This window comes from Chiloscyllium plagiosum, unplaced genomic scaffold (assembly GCF_037043375.1).
Source record: "Chiloscyllium plagiosum isolate Xiang-an unplaced genomic scaffold, Cpla_swu_hap1 HiC_scaffold_6, whole genome shotgun sequence".
Classification (NCBI taxonomy): domain Eukaryota; kingdom Metazoa; phylum Chordata; class Chondrichthyes; order Orectolobiformes; family Hemiscylliidae; genus Chiloscyllium; species Chiloscyllium plagiosum.
In genome coordinates, this window is record NW_028270144.1 from 3,036,517 (window position 1) to 3,056,236 (window position 19,720).

The 19,720-nt window shown below is 40.8% G+C and overlaps 1 protein-coding gene across 1 annotated transcript; it reads left to right on the forward strand.

Annotated features, from left to right (window-relative positions):
• The first annotated feature begins 220 nt into the window (after positions 1–220).
• slc10a2 (solute carrier family 10 member 2) lies at positions 221–19,653 on the forward strand. Its single transcript, XM_043691138.2, has 6 exons — positions 221–703; positions 5,351–5,469; positions 5,567–5,655; positions 7,308–7,483; positions 13,042–13,199; positions 18,816–19,653. The coding sequence occupies exons 1-6, from the start codon at positions 288–290 to the stop codon at positions 19,070–19,072; spliced, it is 1,215 nt and encodes a 404-aa protein (XP_043547073.2). The 5' UTR covers positions 221–287; the 3' UTR covers positions 19,073–19,653.
• Positions 19,654–19,720: the final 67 nt, after the last annotated feature.

The window sequence follows — 19,720 nt, forward strand, 5'->3', positions numbered from 1 at the left end:
CAGCTCGTACAGCACCTTGAAAGCTAAATCCAGTCACCAAGAGGGTTAGCAATATAATTTCACTCATATAATGCTGACGATCATTTCTGCATATTTCCAATGGCCAAACCTATAAAATATGAGTAAGTGTTTATAACATTTTTATTGCTCTCCAGCTATATTAAAGGCAAATTCACATTCAGTTCCTTCTCTTTACACTCAAGCTACTAAGCAGATCATTTCCGAGTTCCTTACATCTTTTTGTTTTTGGCAAGAACGACTGTTGAAAGGGTTGTGAACCTGAGAGGATGGGAGAAACTATGACTTTGAAAACCGTGAAAAGCCTTTCAATGATTTATTCGTTCTGTCCTGAACATGCCACCAATTGCAATGACACGTCCTGTCTGTTGCCTATTGATGATTTTAACCAGTCGATGAGCCTTATTTTAAGTACTGTGCTGACAATCCTGTTGGCGTTGGTGATGTTTTCCATGGGTTGTAATGTTGAAGCCAAAAAGCTCTGGGGCCATATTAAGAGGCCGTGGGGAATATGCGTGGGCTTTCTTTGTCAGTTCGGCATTATGCCCCTGATTGCCTTTCTGTTGTCAACGGCCTTTCAAATACACCCTGTCCAAGCGGTGGCCGTATTAATAATGGGATGTTGTCCAGGTGGAACGGGCTCCAACATTATGACTTACTGGTTGGATGGAGACATGGATCTTAGGTAAGTTGATAATTTCTCTCTAATATTATCTCAGATTGTTTGCCATAACATTAAGGTGGCACGGTGGCTCAGTGGTTAGCACTGCTGCCTCACAGCACCAGGGTCCCAAGTTCAATTCCAGCCTCGGGTGACTGTCTGTGTGGAGTTTGCACATTCTCCCTATGTCTGTATGGGTTTCCTCTCACAGTCCAAAGATGTGCAGGTTAGGTGAATTGGCCATAGTGTTAGGTGTATTAATCAGAGGGGAAATGGGTCTGGGTGGGTTACTCTTTGGAGGGTTGGTGTGGACTTGTTGGGCTGGAGGGCCTGTTTCCACACTGTAGGGAATCTAATTCGTAACTCGATATTCCTGCAAAATATTACGTGCAGTGTTTCTGTTTCTCGTATGTTATTGCCATCTAACATAAGCTTGTTGCGTCTGGACGATTTCGACAATAATAGAAATTGTTATTAACAAGAAAACTGCTATAAAATATAAATTGATTCATTGGGTAGCTTCTCTATTGTCCTGGTCACACATTGATGATATTTGAAATGGTGAAAATTGTTAACAATATAGATCACAAAGTGTTTTTGGCCCAAGGGAACCCATAGCTCATTCGTCAAGCAGTGCTACCTACCTCTGTGTCAGCCAGCCTGTGACCTCCCCCTCAGTCATTGCAAACGGCTGAGAGTCACTAACTGGTAACTGTAGGACACCTCAATCAGCAATGCCACATGTATCAGGTATAGTTTATATACTTCCACATGTAGGAGTTATACATACTTCATCAGTGTTAAAAATCACACACCACCAGGTTATAGTCCAACAGGTTTATTTGGAAACACTAGCTTTCAAAGCACTGCTCCTTCATCAGGTAGCTGTGGAGCAGGATCATAGGACACAGAATTTATACAAAAGATCTTAGTGTCATGCAATTAAAATGATGTATTGAACAAACCTAAATTGTTGTTAAGTCTTTCATCTTTTAGAATAGGCTGCAGGTTTCCGTTCATTAATATGTAAAACCTAGAACTTACTTCCAGTCTTATTCTTGAGATAACTTAAGGTTGTATAAGGAAAAGTGACATCTCAGCTCAGACAATACATTAAAGGTGTGAGGTCAGAGTCTGTCTGTATCCCAGTCTTGAGTCAACACACTGATAACCAGACGCCCCCTGCTCTGGACACCCCCATAATATTATATATACATACAATATAGTCATATAATATTTACAATATCATTCCTAATGGAAAATTAGGGTATAAAGAGACTATTCAGCTCATCATGTATGCATTGTGGGAGGAAAAACACACAATCACAGGCAGAATGTGCAATTGTGTAGGTTAGGTGCATTAGTCAGGGGTAAATGTAGAGTAGTAGGGTAGGGGTATGGGTCACTCCTCAGAGGGCCAGTGTGGACTTATTAGGTCAAATGGCCTGTTTCCACACTGTAGGGATTCTATGAACATGGAAATGCCACACAGTCACCCAAGACTGGGGTTGAACCCAGATTCCTGGTACTATGAGGTGGCAGTGTTAACCACTCTGCCACCCTTTTAACTGGTTAATTATACTCAGCAGTAAGATGTATTTTGTAGCAATGTGCTGTAAAAGTAAAAGTTAAACTATCAGAATTTCACTGTTAGCTGTCTGCCTGAACTATGTGCCATTTCAGAAGCAGCTTTCTGTCCTTTCTCTGCCCTCAAACTCTGCCACCCAATGGTGCTCCACACTCTTCATATCTATACCTTCACAGTGTTAACAAGATTCCCAGTGAAGAGCTATTCTGTATTTTACGCCATCCACATTATCAATTTTTTCTAGCAGGAGTCACTGAATGACAGCAAACAGCTGCAAACTAAATCCAAATATAATTGGAAGACAGTAAGGACTGGCAGGTGCTGGAGATCAGGATCGAGAGTGTGGTGCTGGAAAAGCACAGCAGGTCAAGCAGCATCCAAGGAGCAGGAGAATTAACATTTCGGGCATAAGCTCTTCATCAGGAAGTTCTGGGATTAATGAACTGAACCCTGCAACCCATCCTGATGAAGGGCTCTTGCTTGAAACGTTAATTCTCCTGCTCCTCAGATACTGCCTGGCCTGCTGTGCTTTTCCAGCACCACACTCTCAACTCCAAATATAATTGGTCATTTCTGAAGTAAATAGAAATGGACAGATATATTTTGACCAGCTTTCCTACAACTGTGTGTCTTTAAATCTAATTCTAAAATCATGATTATGTATGAATTTTATTCTTATATGTGGCCTAGCCATCCCTTTCCCCAGGAGATGGACTTATCATAGAGTCAAGGAAACAGACCCTTCGGTCCAACCAGTCCATGCCAAACATAATCCCAAACTGAACTAGTCCCACCTAATCACATTACAATCAAGACACACTTTAAAAGTTTGTGCTTTAGAAACGGTGTTCCCAATTCATCAATTGTGTTAGGGGAGAATTTGATTTAACAAAACGTGTTATAGCAGAACAACCTGCGTTTGTTCATATTAAATTTCAATTACCATCTGTCTACGCAACTTCAGACATGAATTGTTTCCATTGCTCTCCGTATTTTAACCCAAATGTGTATCATTAAAACAAAAGGCACGTACCACAATGAAAATGTCTAAACTGTTATTAATGAGGTTTTTTGGTAAGTCAAACTTGTGCAATAATTGGAGTGTTTTACATCATTAGAGCTTTCAGCCAATGGTGAAATATTTGATGAGTTGGCCTATGGAATTATAGAAAATTTAAAGCAGAGAATAAAGCCATGTGGTCAGTGCATTGAGTACAGGAGTTGGAAGGTCATGTTGTGGTTGTACAAGACATTGGTTTGGCCACTTTTGGAATACTGAGTTCAATCTTGGTCTCCCTGCTATAGGACGGATTTTGTGGAACATAAAAATAATTCAGAAAAGATTTACAAGGATGTTGCCAGGGTTGGAGAGTTTGAGCTATAGGGAGAGACTAAATAAGCTAGGGCTATTTTCCCTGGAGCATCGGAGGCTGAGGGGTGACCTTATAGAGGTTTATAAAATCGTGAGGGGTATGGCTAGGGTAAATAGCCAAGTTTTTTTCCTAGGGTGGGGGAATCCAAAACTAGAGGGCATAGGTATAAGCTGAGAGGGGAAAAGAATTAAAAGGGACCTAAGGGGCAATGTTTTCATGCAGAGCGTGGTGTGTGTGTGGAATGAGCTGCCAGAGGAAGTGGTGGGGGCTGGTTCAATTATAACATTTAAAAGGCATCTGGATGGGTATATGAACAGAAAGGTTTTGGAGGGATATGGGCCGGGTGCTGGCAGGTGGGACTAGATTAGGTTAGGATATCTGGTCGGTATGGACGGGTTGGATCGAAGGGTCTGTTTCCGTGCTGTACATCTCTATGACTGAATGTCGAAGGCAGCCTAAGATCGAGCTGCTGATCTAATCCCCTTTTTTTGGCATTTAGCCAATAGTCCCACAGGTTGCAGCTCCTGAGGTGCATGTCAATACATCTAAGTTACATTTCTAACATGATCAATATTCAAACGTACCATCACTATTTAAAATCTGTGACGACTCAACAAGTTGGATATAAAACGAAGGGGACTCAGGGGCTGTGGTGAATGGCAGGAGAGTGGACATGAGGAATGTCAGATTAGCCATGATCCTATTGAATGGCAGAGCCATCCTGAAGGGCCAAATGGCCTACTCCTGTTCCTAATTCCTTTGGTCTTAAAACGAGTGAAATTGACCTCGGATAATAACACAAAATGGGTGATAGCATGTCAGCAACTGTTTTCTATGCCAGCTTTAAGAACATTTAAATGGTCAATGGATAGACAAATAGAAAAAAACCTAATAGTGTAGGTTAGATAGGCTTCAGATTGGTTTCACAGGATGGTGCAACATCGAGGGCCGAAGGGCCTATACTGCGCTGTAATATTCTACGTTCTATGTTCTAAAATGAAATCAGATATGGTGCAAAACAAGGTCACCCAAACTGCTACCGCCCAGTTTGTTCTATCAATTTCAACTTCAGAGGGCGTCTCAATTTTGTTCGGAAAGTATTGATAGCAATTAACATGTTCAGCAAAATTTATATGCCGCATTAATTTAAATACCACCAAATACTGCTTCTCCATAGATTGGTTAATATTTCTTTATTATTTTCCTGTTTTTTATTTAAAATTAACATCAATAGTTACATCCTAATAATTACATTAATCAATGCATTAGAAACATCACCCAGACAAAATTAAATAAATGATTACCTGCTATGACCTGTGGAATACATAGAACTGTGGTATTCTTTAACTTTATTATCGAATATAGCCTGTCTGCAAATTATTTAGAGCAGGAAATGTAAAGAATCTGCAATTTGATATTGCAAGCAAATTGACTTTCCAAAGGCTATTATTTGGTGAAGTATTATCTAATTTATCCTTCAATTATTTCCCATTATTTACAATGTCAAAACACTATCTTTCGATTGGAGCTTTGACTGGTTTAATCTTCATTTAATTAGCAAATTCAAACACCGAAAACAGCGCTTGATCAATGCAACAGATTTAAGTGCTTCTCTGCTAATATACTAACAATATAACTTTAAGGACCAAGAACCTATTTTACAATTCAGTTTTATATTCCATCGTTATTTTAAAATATTTTTGCTTTCAGCATAAGTATGACGACATGCTCGACAGTGCTGGGGATGGGAATGATGCCTCTTTGCCTTTTCATCTACACTAAAACCTGGGTGGACACAGATTTCGTCCAGATTCCCTATGACAGCATAGGTAATTTGTGAACACCAAATTTCATAAGAATGGTCAGACTTTGTTTTAACATGTTCGCTTATAGGAATTGAATAAAGCTGAAATTTCCATATCCTAGGTATTACCTTGGCAAGCCTTCTAATTCCTGTTGCAGTTGGGGTTTATACGAACTACAAATGGCCACAAAAGGCCAAGCTCATATTGAAGGTAAGTGACTTCCAACAATTGTGAAACAAGAACATTTTGTGGAGCCTACAATTCCTCTGGCTCTTCTTTGAATGATTTGCCAAAGTTTTAGAAGAACACCAGGTGAACTGGTGTGAATGTTGTCAGTGTGATGCAACTGTAAACTTTTGCTGTAAATTCTGTGCCTTACAATCTTATACTCCACAACCACCTGATGAAGGAGCGTCGTTCCGAAAACTAGTGCTTCCAAATAAATCTGTTGGATTATAACCTGGTGTTGTGTGATTTTTAACTTTGTACACCCCAGTTCAACACTGGCACCTCCAAATCGTTTTATATATGTGAAATGTTTGGGTTTTTCTTTAGAAAAGTTAAGTTTTATTTCAGAATAGATTACCTCTATATTCACCACATGAATCTGTGTCATTGTTTAATATAAAATATGTAAAAGTTATTTGATCTCAGTGTTCTTTGTGTCGTGTGTATGTGTGTCATTAAAGTTCTTTAATACTATCTGAGCACCCTGATGTCATAATTCCAGCTACACAATGAGAATGCCCAATCGAATGACACTCACTCCTGCCATCGAGCAGAAAGGTGGTAGGTACAGTTACTCTGGTGAACTTGTCCTACGTTATAGCTGTTTGAGCAGCACAGTGGCTCAGCAGTTAGCACCACTATCTCATAGTACCAGGGGCCCAGATTCAATTCCATACTTGGGTGCTCGTCTATGTGGAGTTTTCCCATTCTTCCTGTGTCTGTATGGGTTTCCTCTGGGTGCTCCAGTTCCCTCCCACAGTCCAAACATGTGTGGACTAAATGAGTTGACTATGTTAAACTGTCCATAATGTGCAGGCTGGATGGATTAGCCACAGTAAATGCAGGGTTGCCTGGGTGGGATGCCCTTCAGCAGGTTGGTGGGGATTTGATGGGCATCGTGGTGATTCTTTGAGCTTGCTTAACTCTCTTTCTAATGCTTTTCTGATTACTGGCAGAAATTTGGACTGGCATCCATTTCAATGTGGCACATAGGAAAACACAACATACCGGCAACAAGTCATCCCTGTTCCCAATCTGTAATGGGCATCCCTAACTGAATGAGATTTTGAGTGGAGCCCCCTTAAACTAGTTTTGTTGTGTTAAAGCTCTGTGCAGGAAGTCTCAATGTAATTCCGTTTGTAGATCATTAATCTCAGGCTCATCCTTTTAGGTGCCATATTATAATTTCATTTTCTTCAATATTTCACTGAATTTTATTTTAGTGTTTTACTAAAAGTGTCCTTAAATATTACAACGAACTCTCTATACTAGAAGATGAGAATTTCATTTACTGAAGTAACCTGTTTATATGCTCACATCATTAATTGAATCACGGTGGCTCAGTGGTTAGCACTGCTGCCTCACAGCACCAACTCAGACTTGTTCTCAATGTGATACAATATTCAGAAACAATTCTTCATTCTTAAAAACTTGTATTTTTTATTGCTTTATAGTGGATGGAGATTTTGTGGGTACTTGATGGAAATACATTTTCAGAGCTAAGAGGGTGGAGGTTGAGTGGAACGGGACAAGTCGGTCTATTGAGACTGTGCATGGATTTGATGGGCTGAAAGGCCTCCTTATGTGCTTTGGTGAATCTGACTCTGTCATTTTAATATAACCCTTTCACCTAGATTGGATCTATCACTGGAGCGTTCCTTATAGTTGCTACAGCTGTAACTGGAGCTCTGCTGTACAAAGGTTCCTGGGCTACATCACCTTACCTGTGGATCATTGGGACAATCTATCCAGCTATTGGATATGCACTCGGATTTATTTTGGCACGTATTGCTGGCCAGCCTTGGTTCAGGTAAAACTTTTTGTGAAGTCATGAATGAAATGAAATGAAGTCACATGATGCACTGCTGTAAATTATACTTTATCAGAAAGGAAAAACAAAACCAGACACAGCTGGAAGGTCAGGAACATGCAAGAATGCAGTTTGAGATTAAGAGAAAAACAGATGTTAGAACCATAACAGGAAAAAATAACAGGTGAATCCACACAGATCAGACCCAATTTTACTCTGTCTCAGTGAATGAGTTTTGAATGAGTAAAATTTCTGCTGAAGCTTCAGTGGTGTTTGGATGATGTAACAATTATCTCAGGCAAATAATGACCATAAGCACTTTGGAGAATTAGTGGGTGAGATGTGAAACGTGTTGGCACTTGTCTGGTGGGAACTGTGTGTGCCCCTTGAATGCCCAACATGCCATCTTTAGCCCTCTTACCTTCACGTGAGCGAATTGTTCTAGAAGCCACATTGCTGAGTACATTGCTCATGTACTGTCAGCTTCTGCCAGATGTAAGCAGAAAGGCAGATAATGAAGTCACACAGGATGCATACTGATTTAATGACAGCGGTTTCACTTCCTTGCTCAAAATGCCCACTAACACAGTTCCTTAGTGTTGTGTCCCTGAACAGCAGGAAAGACCCTGCACTATATAACCAATGTCACAACTGATGATAGCAAGTGTCCCATACATCTTCTTAACCCTCCCAACCAAGTGCTCTGCCAACTTTAGCGATCTTTGAATAATTACTCATAGGTCCCTTTTATTCATCTAAGCTACCCAGTATCCTGTCATTCATTAAATACTCCCTCATCTCGGTGCTTCTTCCAATGCACATCACCTCGCACTTACCAAGGTTAAATACCATCTGCCACTGGTCTGCCCACCTGAGCAATTCATCTACATTTTCATACAATCTACAACCATCTTCTTCATTATTATTCACTCTACCAATCTTGGCATCACATGCAAATTTGCTTAACAATCCCCCACCTTTTCATCAATGTCATTTAGATTAGATTACTTACAGTGTGGAAACAGGTCCTTCAGCCCAACAAATCCACAACAACCCACCGAAGCGCAACCCACCCAGACCCATACCCCTACATTTACCCCTTCACCTAACACTAGGGGCAATTTAGCATGGTCAATTCACCTAACCTGCACATTTTTGGACTGTGGGAGGAAACCAGAGCACCCGGAGGAAACCCACACAGACACAGGGAGAATGTGCAAACTCCACACAGAGAGTTGCCTGAGGCGGGTCTCTGGCACTGTGAGGCAGCAGTGCTAACCACTGTGCCACCCTGCCACCGATTTATGTATAAAACAAACACTAAGGGCCTCCACTCACTCAAACAGCCTTCTACCACAACTCTTTGTTTCCTATTACTAAGCCAGTTTCTGATCCATCTCGCTAAGTTTCCCTCATTTCCATGTGCTTTAACCTTCTCAATCTCCCATGTGGAACTTTGTCAAAAGTTTTGCTAAAATCCATAAACTACATCAACTGAACTGCCTTCTCCACAAACTTGAGCACATTTTTTAAAAATTGTACCCGATTTCTTAGACAGACCTCCCTTTCACAAAGTCATGCTATCCCTAATTAACCCATGCCTCTCCAAGTGGGTATCAATTCAGTCCTTCAGAATTTTCTCCAATAGTTTCCCTACTACTGACACAAGACTCACTTGTCTGTCATTTCCTGGTTCATCTTTACCATCTCCCTTAAAATGTGGAACCACCTTAGCCACTCTCCAGTCCTCTGGCACCTCCCTATGGCTAGAGAGGAATTTACAATGTGTGTCAGAGCCCCTGCAATTCCCTGCCTCACATCCCATGGCAGTCTGGGATACAATTCACCTAAGCCAAGGAATTTGTCTGTTTTTAAGCTTGACAGAACCTCCAATATCTCCCCATTTCCTATGTCAAACTGCACAAGTTCCTCACAGTCCCTTTTCCTGAACTCCATATCTATGTTCTCCTTTCCTAGGGGGAAGACTGAAGAGAGGTTTTCATTCAATACCCTTCCAATATCCTGCCACATTTCCTCCTTGGTCCCTAACGGGCCTTACTCATTCCCTGGTTAACCTCTTCCCTTTAATATATTTATATAAGTTGGTCTTGTTACTTGTTTTGCGAAGTTACAAGTCAAGAAAAAATTTATAACTTTCTCCATAGGTGCATTCTTAAAATTCATTCCCACAAGGAAGAAAAACTATTTAAAAAAAGGTAATTTTTGGAAATGAATATGCTGGTTGCACTGGATCTCCATTTTGAAATACTCAAGGCTAGTCGAACCAGTATGTTTCATTCACCAGTTTCACTAGTTTTATTTCCTGGGTGACAGGATGTAGTCATCATTGGCTCAGCCATCATTTATTGCCAATCTCAAATTACCCTTGAAGGTAACGGTCAGCTGTCTTCAACACTGCAACACCTGTCATGTAGGTACACCTACAATACTGCTCGGACGGAAATACAGGATCTTGACCCAGCATCAATAAAGGAACAGTAATATAGTTCAGATGGCATGTGGTTTGGGGGAGAGCTTGCAGGGGCTGATGTTCCCACGTACCTACTGTCCTTGCCCTTCTAGATGGTAGAGGTTACATGTTTAGAAGGTGCTAAGGAACTTTGATGAATTGTTGCAATGCAACTTGTAGATGATATACACTGTTACAAGTTGTGGAGGGAGGTAATGTTAAAGATGAAGTGCTAAAGACACTCTCTTGGATAGCTATCTCAAATTTTGTTGGGAGTTGCATTCGACCGGTCAGTGCTTGGATGAGATCTCAAATACTTCACTTATTGCAGATTTTGCATTTTATTAGTATGTGTCAATTATTTTCAGAGGCAGGTTAGTAATAAGACACAATTACCAATAAACACCATGGAGTAAAACATATTCCAATTTTTAAAACATCTTAAGTTACATCCCTCTAATAAAGTCTTCAGTCAACTTTGCTGAATGTAAGTTGGCTAGATGATTGGTTTGCAATGCAGAGTGATGCTCACCACTTGGGTCAATCCCATACTGGCTGAGGGTACCATGAAGGACTCTCCTCAACGTCTGTCTTCTCCTAGGCATGGTGACCCTCAGGTTAAACTAGTCCCAGTTTCTAATGAGAGAGCAGCAACGTGCCTGACTCTACATTGCCCTCTGAGCAATATGGGAAACGCAATAAATGCTGGATCAGCAAGTGACATTCACACCCCACGAATGAATTAAAATAAAACTCTTAGAGTCATAGAGATGTACAGCATGGAAACAGACCCTTCGGTCCCACCCGTCCATGCTGACCAGATATCCCAACCCAATTTAGTCCCACCTGCCAGCACCCGGCCCATATCCCTCCAAACCCTTCCTATTCATATACCCATACAAATGCCTCTTAAATGTTGCAACTGTACCCAACCTCCACTACTTTCTCTGGCAGCTCAATCCATACACGTCCCTCTGCATGAAAAAGTTGCCCCTTAGGTTTCTTTTGTATCTTTCCCCTCTCACCCTAAACCTATGCCCTCTAGTTCTGGACTCCCCAATCTCAGGGAAAAGACTTTGCCGATTTATCCTATCCATGCCCCTCATAATTTTGTAAACCTCTGTAAGGTCACCTCTCAGCCTCCGACGCTCCAGGGAAAACAGCCCCAGCCTGTTCAGCCTCTCCCTGTAGCGCAGATCCTCCAACCCTGGCAACATCCTTGTAAATCTTTTCTGAACCCTTTCAAGTTTCACAACATCTTCCCAAAATGTAGGAGACCAGAATTGCACGCAATATTCCAACAATGATGTAACCAATGCCCTGTACAGCCGCAACATGACCTCCCAACTCCTGTACTCAATACTCTGACCAATAAAGGAAAGCATACCAAACGCCTTTTTCACTATCCTATCTACCTGCAACTCCACTTTCAAGGAGCTATGAATCTGCACTCCAAGGTCTCTTTGTTCAGCAACACTCCCTCGGACCTTCCCATTAAATGTATAAGACCTGCTAAGATTTGGTTTCCCAAAATGCAGCACCTTGCATTTATCTGAATTAAACTCCATCTGCCACTTCTCAGCCCATTGGCCCATCTGGTCAAGATCCTGTTGTAATCTGAGGTAACCCTCTTTGCTGTCCACTACACCTCCAATTTTGGTGTCATCTGTAAACTTACTAACTGTACCTCTTATGCTCGCATCCAAATTATTTATGTAAATGAAAAAAAGTAGAGGACCCTGCACCAATCCTTGTGGCACTCCACTGGTCACAAGCCTCAAGTCTGAAAAACAACCCTACACCACCACCCTCTGTCTTCTACCTTTGAGCCAGTTCTGTATTCAAATGGCTAGTTCCCCCTGTATTCCATGAGACCTAACCTTGCTAATCAGTCTCCCATGGGGAACCTTGTCAAAGGCCTTACTGAAGTCCATATAGATCATATCTACTGCTCTGTCCTTATCAATCCTCTTTGTTACTTCTTCAAAAAACTCAAGCAAGTTTGTGAGACATGATTTCCCATGCACAAAGCCATGTTGACTATCCCTATTCAGTCCTTGCCTTTCCAAATACATGTATGTCCTGTCCCTCAGGATTCCCTCCAACAACTTGCACACCACTGAGGTCAGGCTCATTGGTCTATATTTCCCTGGCTTGTCTTTACCCCCCTTCTTAAACAGTGGCACCACGTTTGCCAACCTCCAGTCTTCCGGCACCTCACCTGTGACTATCGATGATACAAATATCTCAGCAAGAGGCCCAGCAATCACTTTTCTAGCTTCCCACAGAGTTCTCGGGTACACTTGATCAGGTCCTGGGGATTTATCCACCTTTATCCACTTCAAGACATCCAGCACTTCCTCCTCTGTAATCTTTAACTTCACAGATTATTTCCCTTTGTGGCAGAGGTCATAGTCTCAGGATATGGGATCAGACATTTAAGACAGAGATGAGGAGGAATTTCTTTTCTCAGGGGTTAGTGTATTTGTAGAATTCTTTGCCACTGTGGGCTATACAGGCTGTGTCGTTAAGAATATTCAAGGCTAAGATACACAGATTTTTAACCAGTAAGGGAACCAAGGTTAAGGGGAAAAGGCAGGAAAGTGGAGATGAGGTAACTGATCCGCCATGATCTCAGTGAAGGCAGAACACTTGCAATAGACTGAATGGCCTCCTTCTACTCCTATATCTTATGGCCTCATGACTTCAATTTACATTTCACAAAATGAATTGACATTAAACAAATTTACACGTAGTTGAAATGAAAGATTTTCCAAAGGAATCTAACAATCTAACCTAATCATCCATCACAATTTAAAAATCACACAACACCAGGTTATTTGGAAGTACAGTATTAGCTTTTGGAGCGCTCCTCCTTCATTAGGCAGCACTCCAAAAGCTGAGCTTTTGGAGATTTTTAACTTTGTCCGTTCCAGTCCAACACCGGCTCCTCCACATCATGACCACAATTTAAGGTGGCAAAGTTCTTTGCAGATTTCGTTGATTTATGAATTCAGAACAATGCTAGGTATTGCAAAGGCTCAGTTGACCAGCATCTTTAACTCACCAATGCAACTTTATGTTACAGATGTCGTACTGTAGCTGTAGAGACTGGTGCACAGAATACTCAACTCTGCACAACCATTGTCCAGCTTTCCTTTTCACCTGAACAGCTTGTGCTCATGTTCACGTTTCCACTGATCTACAGTGTTTTTCAAATAGCATTTGCTGCTATAATGATTGGATGTAAGTTTTTTATTCTACTTTTGACTTTAAACGGACCATTGGATAGAATTAAAATATATGAGAGAGAGGAATATTATACCTTTCAGCATGTAGTTAGAAATGATGATGCAGAAGTGAAGAGTTTAATTTCCCATTTGGAAATGTACTGGATAAGCCAAAACTTTGCGGAGCAAAGACCCAACTGAACTAGTACGATTTGTTTTTGCACAGAGGGTAATTCAGTTACAAAAGGAAGATTTAACTTAATAAAGCACAATGCAATGGCAGTTAGCAGCTTCAGAATGAGGGTAAAAGTGAAGGTAAACTGCATGTTATTGATAAAGAGCAAGAAGTGACCTTTAGCAGTTGGAGATACAGACTTTAAAATCACTGGAAGGTGTATAGATTCTAAGCATGCAATGAAATGGGAAAATATTGATTTAAATAAAAGTGGGAAGTGCAGCTCTCAAAGCTCTCGCCATAAATACAAAGAAACTCAGAAATAAAGTGAAGAAAACGCAGATGCCTGTTAGACAGGGAGGCTCCAAGTTCATGGGTATCTCAGAGGATCGAGTTTAGCAATGACACAGGTTGGGTAAACATACAGGAATACAGATTACTCCGTATTGATGAAAAATTACAATCTGAAGATAGTGTGGCCTTTTGAAAAAGAGAATTTGATACCAGTATAAAGTTTTGGGGTCATTTTAATTTTAATTTTAATAAGTCACTTACTAAATGAGAGAGCCAATCTAAAAGTTTACTAACCAAAAAAAAAAACTGTAGAGGCTGGAAATCTGAAACTGTGGAAAGAAAACAAAGTTAATGTTTCCAGACTTGAAACTTAGCTCCATAAATGCTGCCAGACCTGCCCAATTTCTATATCAATTTACTGGTGTTGATTTGTTACAGGACACTTTTTCAAGTACAACTATGTTTCCACAAGCTTTACTCAAGTTTTTATCATAACAATATAAAAGAGATAATACATAATAAAAGCAGTGGTTTCTAGTCAATCTGTTTCAGGATACCAATCCATAATACTGTGAAATGGCAACAAAGGCTTAGGGGCACAAAGGACAGCAGAATTAAAGACAGAGGAAAAATCAGTTGTGATCTTATTGAAAGGCACTGAGGACCCAAATAGACTACCAGTGCTCTTACTTATTGTATGTTTCATATTCCTTGGGGAGGAGACAGAGGAAATAGACATAATTTGTTCAAATTTTCATAATAAATACAGCGAATAAGAGTCAGGAAACAAGTGGCAGAATCGACTATAAGTTAGAAGACAGAAAGAGGAAGATCGGACTAAGGAGGAGGGATTATTATGGCAAGAAATATTCCACCTGGATGTGTGCTGAATTCACTGCTGTTCACAATTTATACTCAGGGTTTTGGGCCTTGAAACCAAGGACACAGTACTTAAATTTGTCAATGAAACCAAACTGGGACCATGGATGGATATGGAGAAAGACTAAGAAATTATGGGAGACCATTAATAAACTTCCAGAAAGGATAGATACATGTGAGGATGTACATGTTGCTAAGAATAGCAAAGTAATATTGGTGCAAGTGGAGATGGGGTACGAATATACAAGTTGCATCACAATAGCAAGGCCATAAACGTGCAAACCAAACACTGAGTTTTATCTCAAGTGAAACAGAATGGAAAAGTGGCAACATTTTGCTAAATCAGATATTTTTAATATATGTAAAACTGCATAAAAATTTTAAATATTGATGCTCAGAAGTTTAAAGAAAAATAAAGTTAACATTCAGGTACAGCTAGCAGTTAGGAAAATCAATGGTATATTGGCCTTTATTGCAAGGGGATTTGAGCACAGGAATAACGTTTTTTTAGAAATGTTTAGAGTTTTAGTGAAACCATATCTGGAATATTGGGCACAGTTTTGATCCCTGATATTTTAGGAAGTATATACTAGCATTACAGGTAATACAGTGAAGGATCACTAGATTGGCTCCTGGGATGAGTGGGCTGAGATTGTGAGAAAACGGCACCAAACTCTTTGGTACACAAAAACGAGAGAGAATTTCATTGAAACATACATGATTCTCAAGGCACTGGACAGGGCAGATGCTAAAGTAGCTTATGCTGGTTTTGGAAATCCAGAGAACAAGGACAGTCGTTACAGACTAAGATGTGAAGTTGTTTCTTACTCATGCAGTAGAGACTTTTAGAACTGTCTACCTCAGAGAGTGGATGCTCCGTCACGGAGTAAATTGAAGGCACAACTAGATGGATTTTTGGTTTCCTAGGGATATGGAAAACAAACAAGTGGAGCTGATGCATATCAGTCAGGATCATTTGAATGGCGAAGCAAGCAGGAGGGGCCACAGGGCCTATATCTACTTATGTCCTTAGGTTTTGCTGCAAGAAGGTGATAAAGGAAACCTTTGAACTATTGAAAACTGAATAACACGTGTTAGAAAGCATTTCTGACAGCAAGAAAGAAGTTGCATTTTGGAGCAGGTGGCAATCTAATAAAAATACAGAATTTGCACATGACAATTATTGATTGAAGGCTAAGCACCAGATCGAGATGGAATCAAATGATATACTTAAAGCAATTGCTTAATGAGGTCACATTCTTGTTACCTTTTGGGGATGATTACAGTTTTGTGTGGCTGAGAAATGAAAGAGAGTTAACTTCACCCATGATAAAACAAAAGGGCATATGTTGTCAGAAATCCAAACGCCAGTAGGCCTCTCATTTGTTATAGATAGGTGTGAGGGCTGAAGTGCAGGAAATGGGTCCGACATGACAGATTACACTATAAACCCACTGACTTTCAGTTTCCATGACTATACACCCTAGTACTCTGCTTCCTGTAAAGACGATTTCAACCTATTTCTTCATCTCTGTCACATCTGTTCCGATGATGCCAATTTTTACAAAGGTGCCTCCAAAATGTCCACCTTCTTCTTCAACCTAGGATTCCTCACCAGTGTTGACAGGGCCCTCAGCTGTATCCAACCCATCTCCTGTACTTAAGTCCTCACCCCTCTCTTCCTTCCCACAACAGCAGTAGGGTCAACTGGTCCTCACTTACCAACCCACCAGCATCTAGAGGATCATTAGCCGTCATTTCTGCTACCTCCAGCAGCATTCCACCACCACTTATTTCCCTCCCAAACCTTGTCAGCCTTCTGTAAGAGCCCGTTCCCTCTGAGACACCTTGGACCACTCCTCCACCACTCCCCACAGCACCTTCCCCTGCTTCCAAGTAAAGCAGCGATTTATCTACACTGCATTTGATCTAGTTAACTGTATTTGCTGCTCATAATCTGGTCTCCTCTGCACTGGGGAGATGAAACGCACACTGGGAAACTGCTTTGCAGGACACCTACATTCTGATCACAAGAACACTCTTGAGCATCCTACTGCCTGTCACTTTAACACACCATCATGATCCCTGGGCAACATCTGTGTCTTGGACTGGCTGCAGTGCTGCAGCTAAGCTGGAAGAACAGCATCTCGTTTTCCGATTGGGGACCCTCCAGCCTTCAGGACTAAACGGCAAATTCAATAATTTTAGGCCCCCAACACCTTTTCCTCTGTCTTTACCCCAACCCCCACACACCAGGCCTTGTCATCACATGGGCTGCCACCGCAACCATTCTATTGTCAGCTACAAATAGTCCTCATTAGCTGCTATTCATTCTCCCACATTGACCATTACCCATTCCTTTGTCTGCCCCAGTGTTGTTCTCTATCTCTAGACTTCGTTTCCACCTATCAATTAGACCCCCCCCCCCCCCCCCATATTGAATAAATATCACCTCTTCACATCTACTATCATTTCTGAAGGGTCACTGGTTCTGAAACATTAACTCTGCTTCCTCACCACAGATACTGCCAGACCCGCTGAGCTTTCCCAGGAATTTCTGTTTTTGTTTCTTTTTTCCAATGTAGATAAAGTGAATGGCAAAGATATTTCCCCAAGAGTAGGGGAATTCAAAACTAGAGGACATATTTTTAAGATCAGAGGAGAAAGATTTAAAAAGGAACGGAGGGGTAATTGTTTCCACAAAGAGTGGTTCATATGTGCAATGAACTTCCAGAGGAAGTGGTAGATGCAGGTACGGTTACAAAATTTAAAAGACATTTGGATAAGTACATGAATAGGAAAGTTTTAGAGGGATATGGGCCAAATGCAGGCAAGTGGGACCAGTTTAGTTTGGGAAAATTGGTCAGCATGGATGAGTTGGAGCAAAGGGTCTGCCTCCATGCTGTATGACTCAGAACAAAGAAAATTTACAGCCCAGGAAAAGGCTCTTCGGCCCTCCAAGCCTGCGCTGACCCAAATGTACTGTCTAAACCCGTCGGTCAATTCCTAAGCATCTGTATCCCTCTGCTCCCCACCTACTCATGCATTTGTCCAGACGCATCTTAAATGAATCTATCGTGCCTGCCTCTACCACCTCTGCTGGCAATGCGTTCCAAACGCCCACCACCTTCTGAAGTACTTGCCACGTGTATCCAGATTAAACTTTCCACCTCTCACCTTGAAATCGTGACCTCTCATTAAAAACCCAGTTTTTTTTCCAATTACAGTTCCAACTTGAATTAAAGTTAGAAGCAGCTTGAAAAGTGTCCACGCATACACTACTTTCACAATGCAGCATTACCAGCCCCATTAGCTTGTTTCTAATCTGTCTGGAGTATTCAGCATCGACTAATTACTTTTGGTGGGTATTTTCACCAATATTGACGTGTCTTTCCGATACATTATGTGTGGACAGGACATGACTGCTGGCAAATCCACTCCCCAAATGTAATTGTTGAAGATGACCAGCCTACTTTCTAGAAAGGCTGACCTGAATAAATTTTGAAAAATGTGGTGCTGGGTAAACACAGCAGGCCAGGCAGCATCCGAGGAGCAGGAGAATCGACGTTTCGGGCATAAGCCCTTCTTCAGGAAGGACCTGAATAAATGTCAACAAGCTCCCAGGGCTCCCCTATTCTGCTTGAAGGTAGTGGTGGACTGTGCCACATTTGCATTTAGAGTATTCAAACACAAACTTCATCATAATATTCAAATCACCAGGCAAACAGAAATTAGAAGCAAATGTTTTAGCATGTGCAAGCCTTTTCCTCTTTAACACTGGGATCTGTGTTTGAATGGATAGACGTTATCCCTACTTTCAGCCTCTTTAGATAAGACTATCTCAACAGAGATTGAGCTTTCTCATGTACTGTCTGATCATCATACCCCCTGCTACATTTCAGAACAATTTCCATGCGGAGCAATTAGTTCTGTTCCCTGGCCTAGTGCCTCCCTGAAAGTTTACCATTATTTTGGGTCTAGTCTCTTGCCCATCCACCATTTCATTCACAGCATCTGCTATGCCTTCAGGCATTTTTGCTTTACATTATGGCAGGTCCAAACCCAATCTCTCTGCCTCCCCTCCTTCATTAAACACTTCTAAAACTCAGTTGGTCGAATAAATATTTGGTTTCCGCTCAAGTGGTATGGCTTTTACTGGTGTGTGAGAAATCTATTGGGCCATTTTTATATGCTGAATGTGCTAAATAAATGCAGAGTTATCATATGCTAATATTTATAATCTTTGTTTATACTTACTAAGTCTTATTTTTGTGTATTACTCAGTTTACCAACTCTACAAACGACATTTCAAGAGCACCACAGATGATTCTTCAGAATGTGCAAATGATGAAGAAAAAGCTAACCCTGCTAATGCATTTACAAATGGAGGATTTCACGCAGATGAGAAATTACCAGGTGATGTTTTAACAAATGATACCCCCCATTTGAAAGAAAAATGCCAAAATGGCATTTTGAAGGGAGGGCTCTCAACAGAAGAGAAGCCACCAGGTAGTGTCTTAGACATAAGTACCAACTTGTGAAGATTTAGATCATCCTGATCATATTTTTGTTGTTGAGGCCATTTGGGATTCACTGTTATGAATGTTAATGGCAGTGTTTTATTTTCGAAAGAACTTAAAACAAACCTGAACACACTAATCATGGGTTATTAATACCATGCCCTCTTTTATGTAACTTCCCTTTCTAATGTTACATCCTAGAGGGAAAAATACAGCTGGAATTCCCTACCCCCCAATTTTCAATGCAGGTGTTTTACACAATTTGCTTTTCTTTATTTTGGCTGTAGACCATGACTAGCCAGGCCATCAAAACTGTAGTCAAACAATTAAATGCAGCAAAGAACTCCAATTCCCATATTATTTCCATTCCTGATCAGTCATGTCTGCTCACTTCCATTACTCTACATGCATTGGTATAATAGCGTAGAAAACAGAAAAAAGTCATTCAAGTATAATGAGTAAGCGTGAACGAGAAAGGAAAGCAGATAAAAGGAAAAAGACAAATGAACAAGAAAAGTGGCTGCTACCTTTACAGTTATTAGCATCCTGAGATGATAGCTATGCATGTTTTACGAAACTAAAAGTGATTCTGCAGGACACAGCTAAAAAATGTTTGTGAATTGTTCATTATTGTGATGAAGGTGAATACAGTTCCATCAGCAATATTTT

Bases quoted from the DNA above. Each gene is read 5' to 3' on its own strand.
- slc10a2 (XM_043691138.2), top strand. From the start codon at position 288: ATGGGAGAAACTATGACTTTGAAAACCGTGAAAAGCCTTTCAATGATT. The intron at 5,656-7,307 runs GTAAGTGACTTC...CCTTTCACCTAG, and splicing joins AGGCCAAGCTCATATTGAAG to ATTGGATCTATCACTGGAGC. The intron at 7,484-13,041 runs GTAAAACTTTTT...TTTATGTTACAG, and splicing joins GCTGGCCAGCCTTGGTTCAG to ATGTCGTACTGTAGCTGTAG.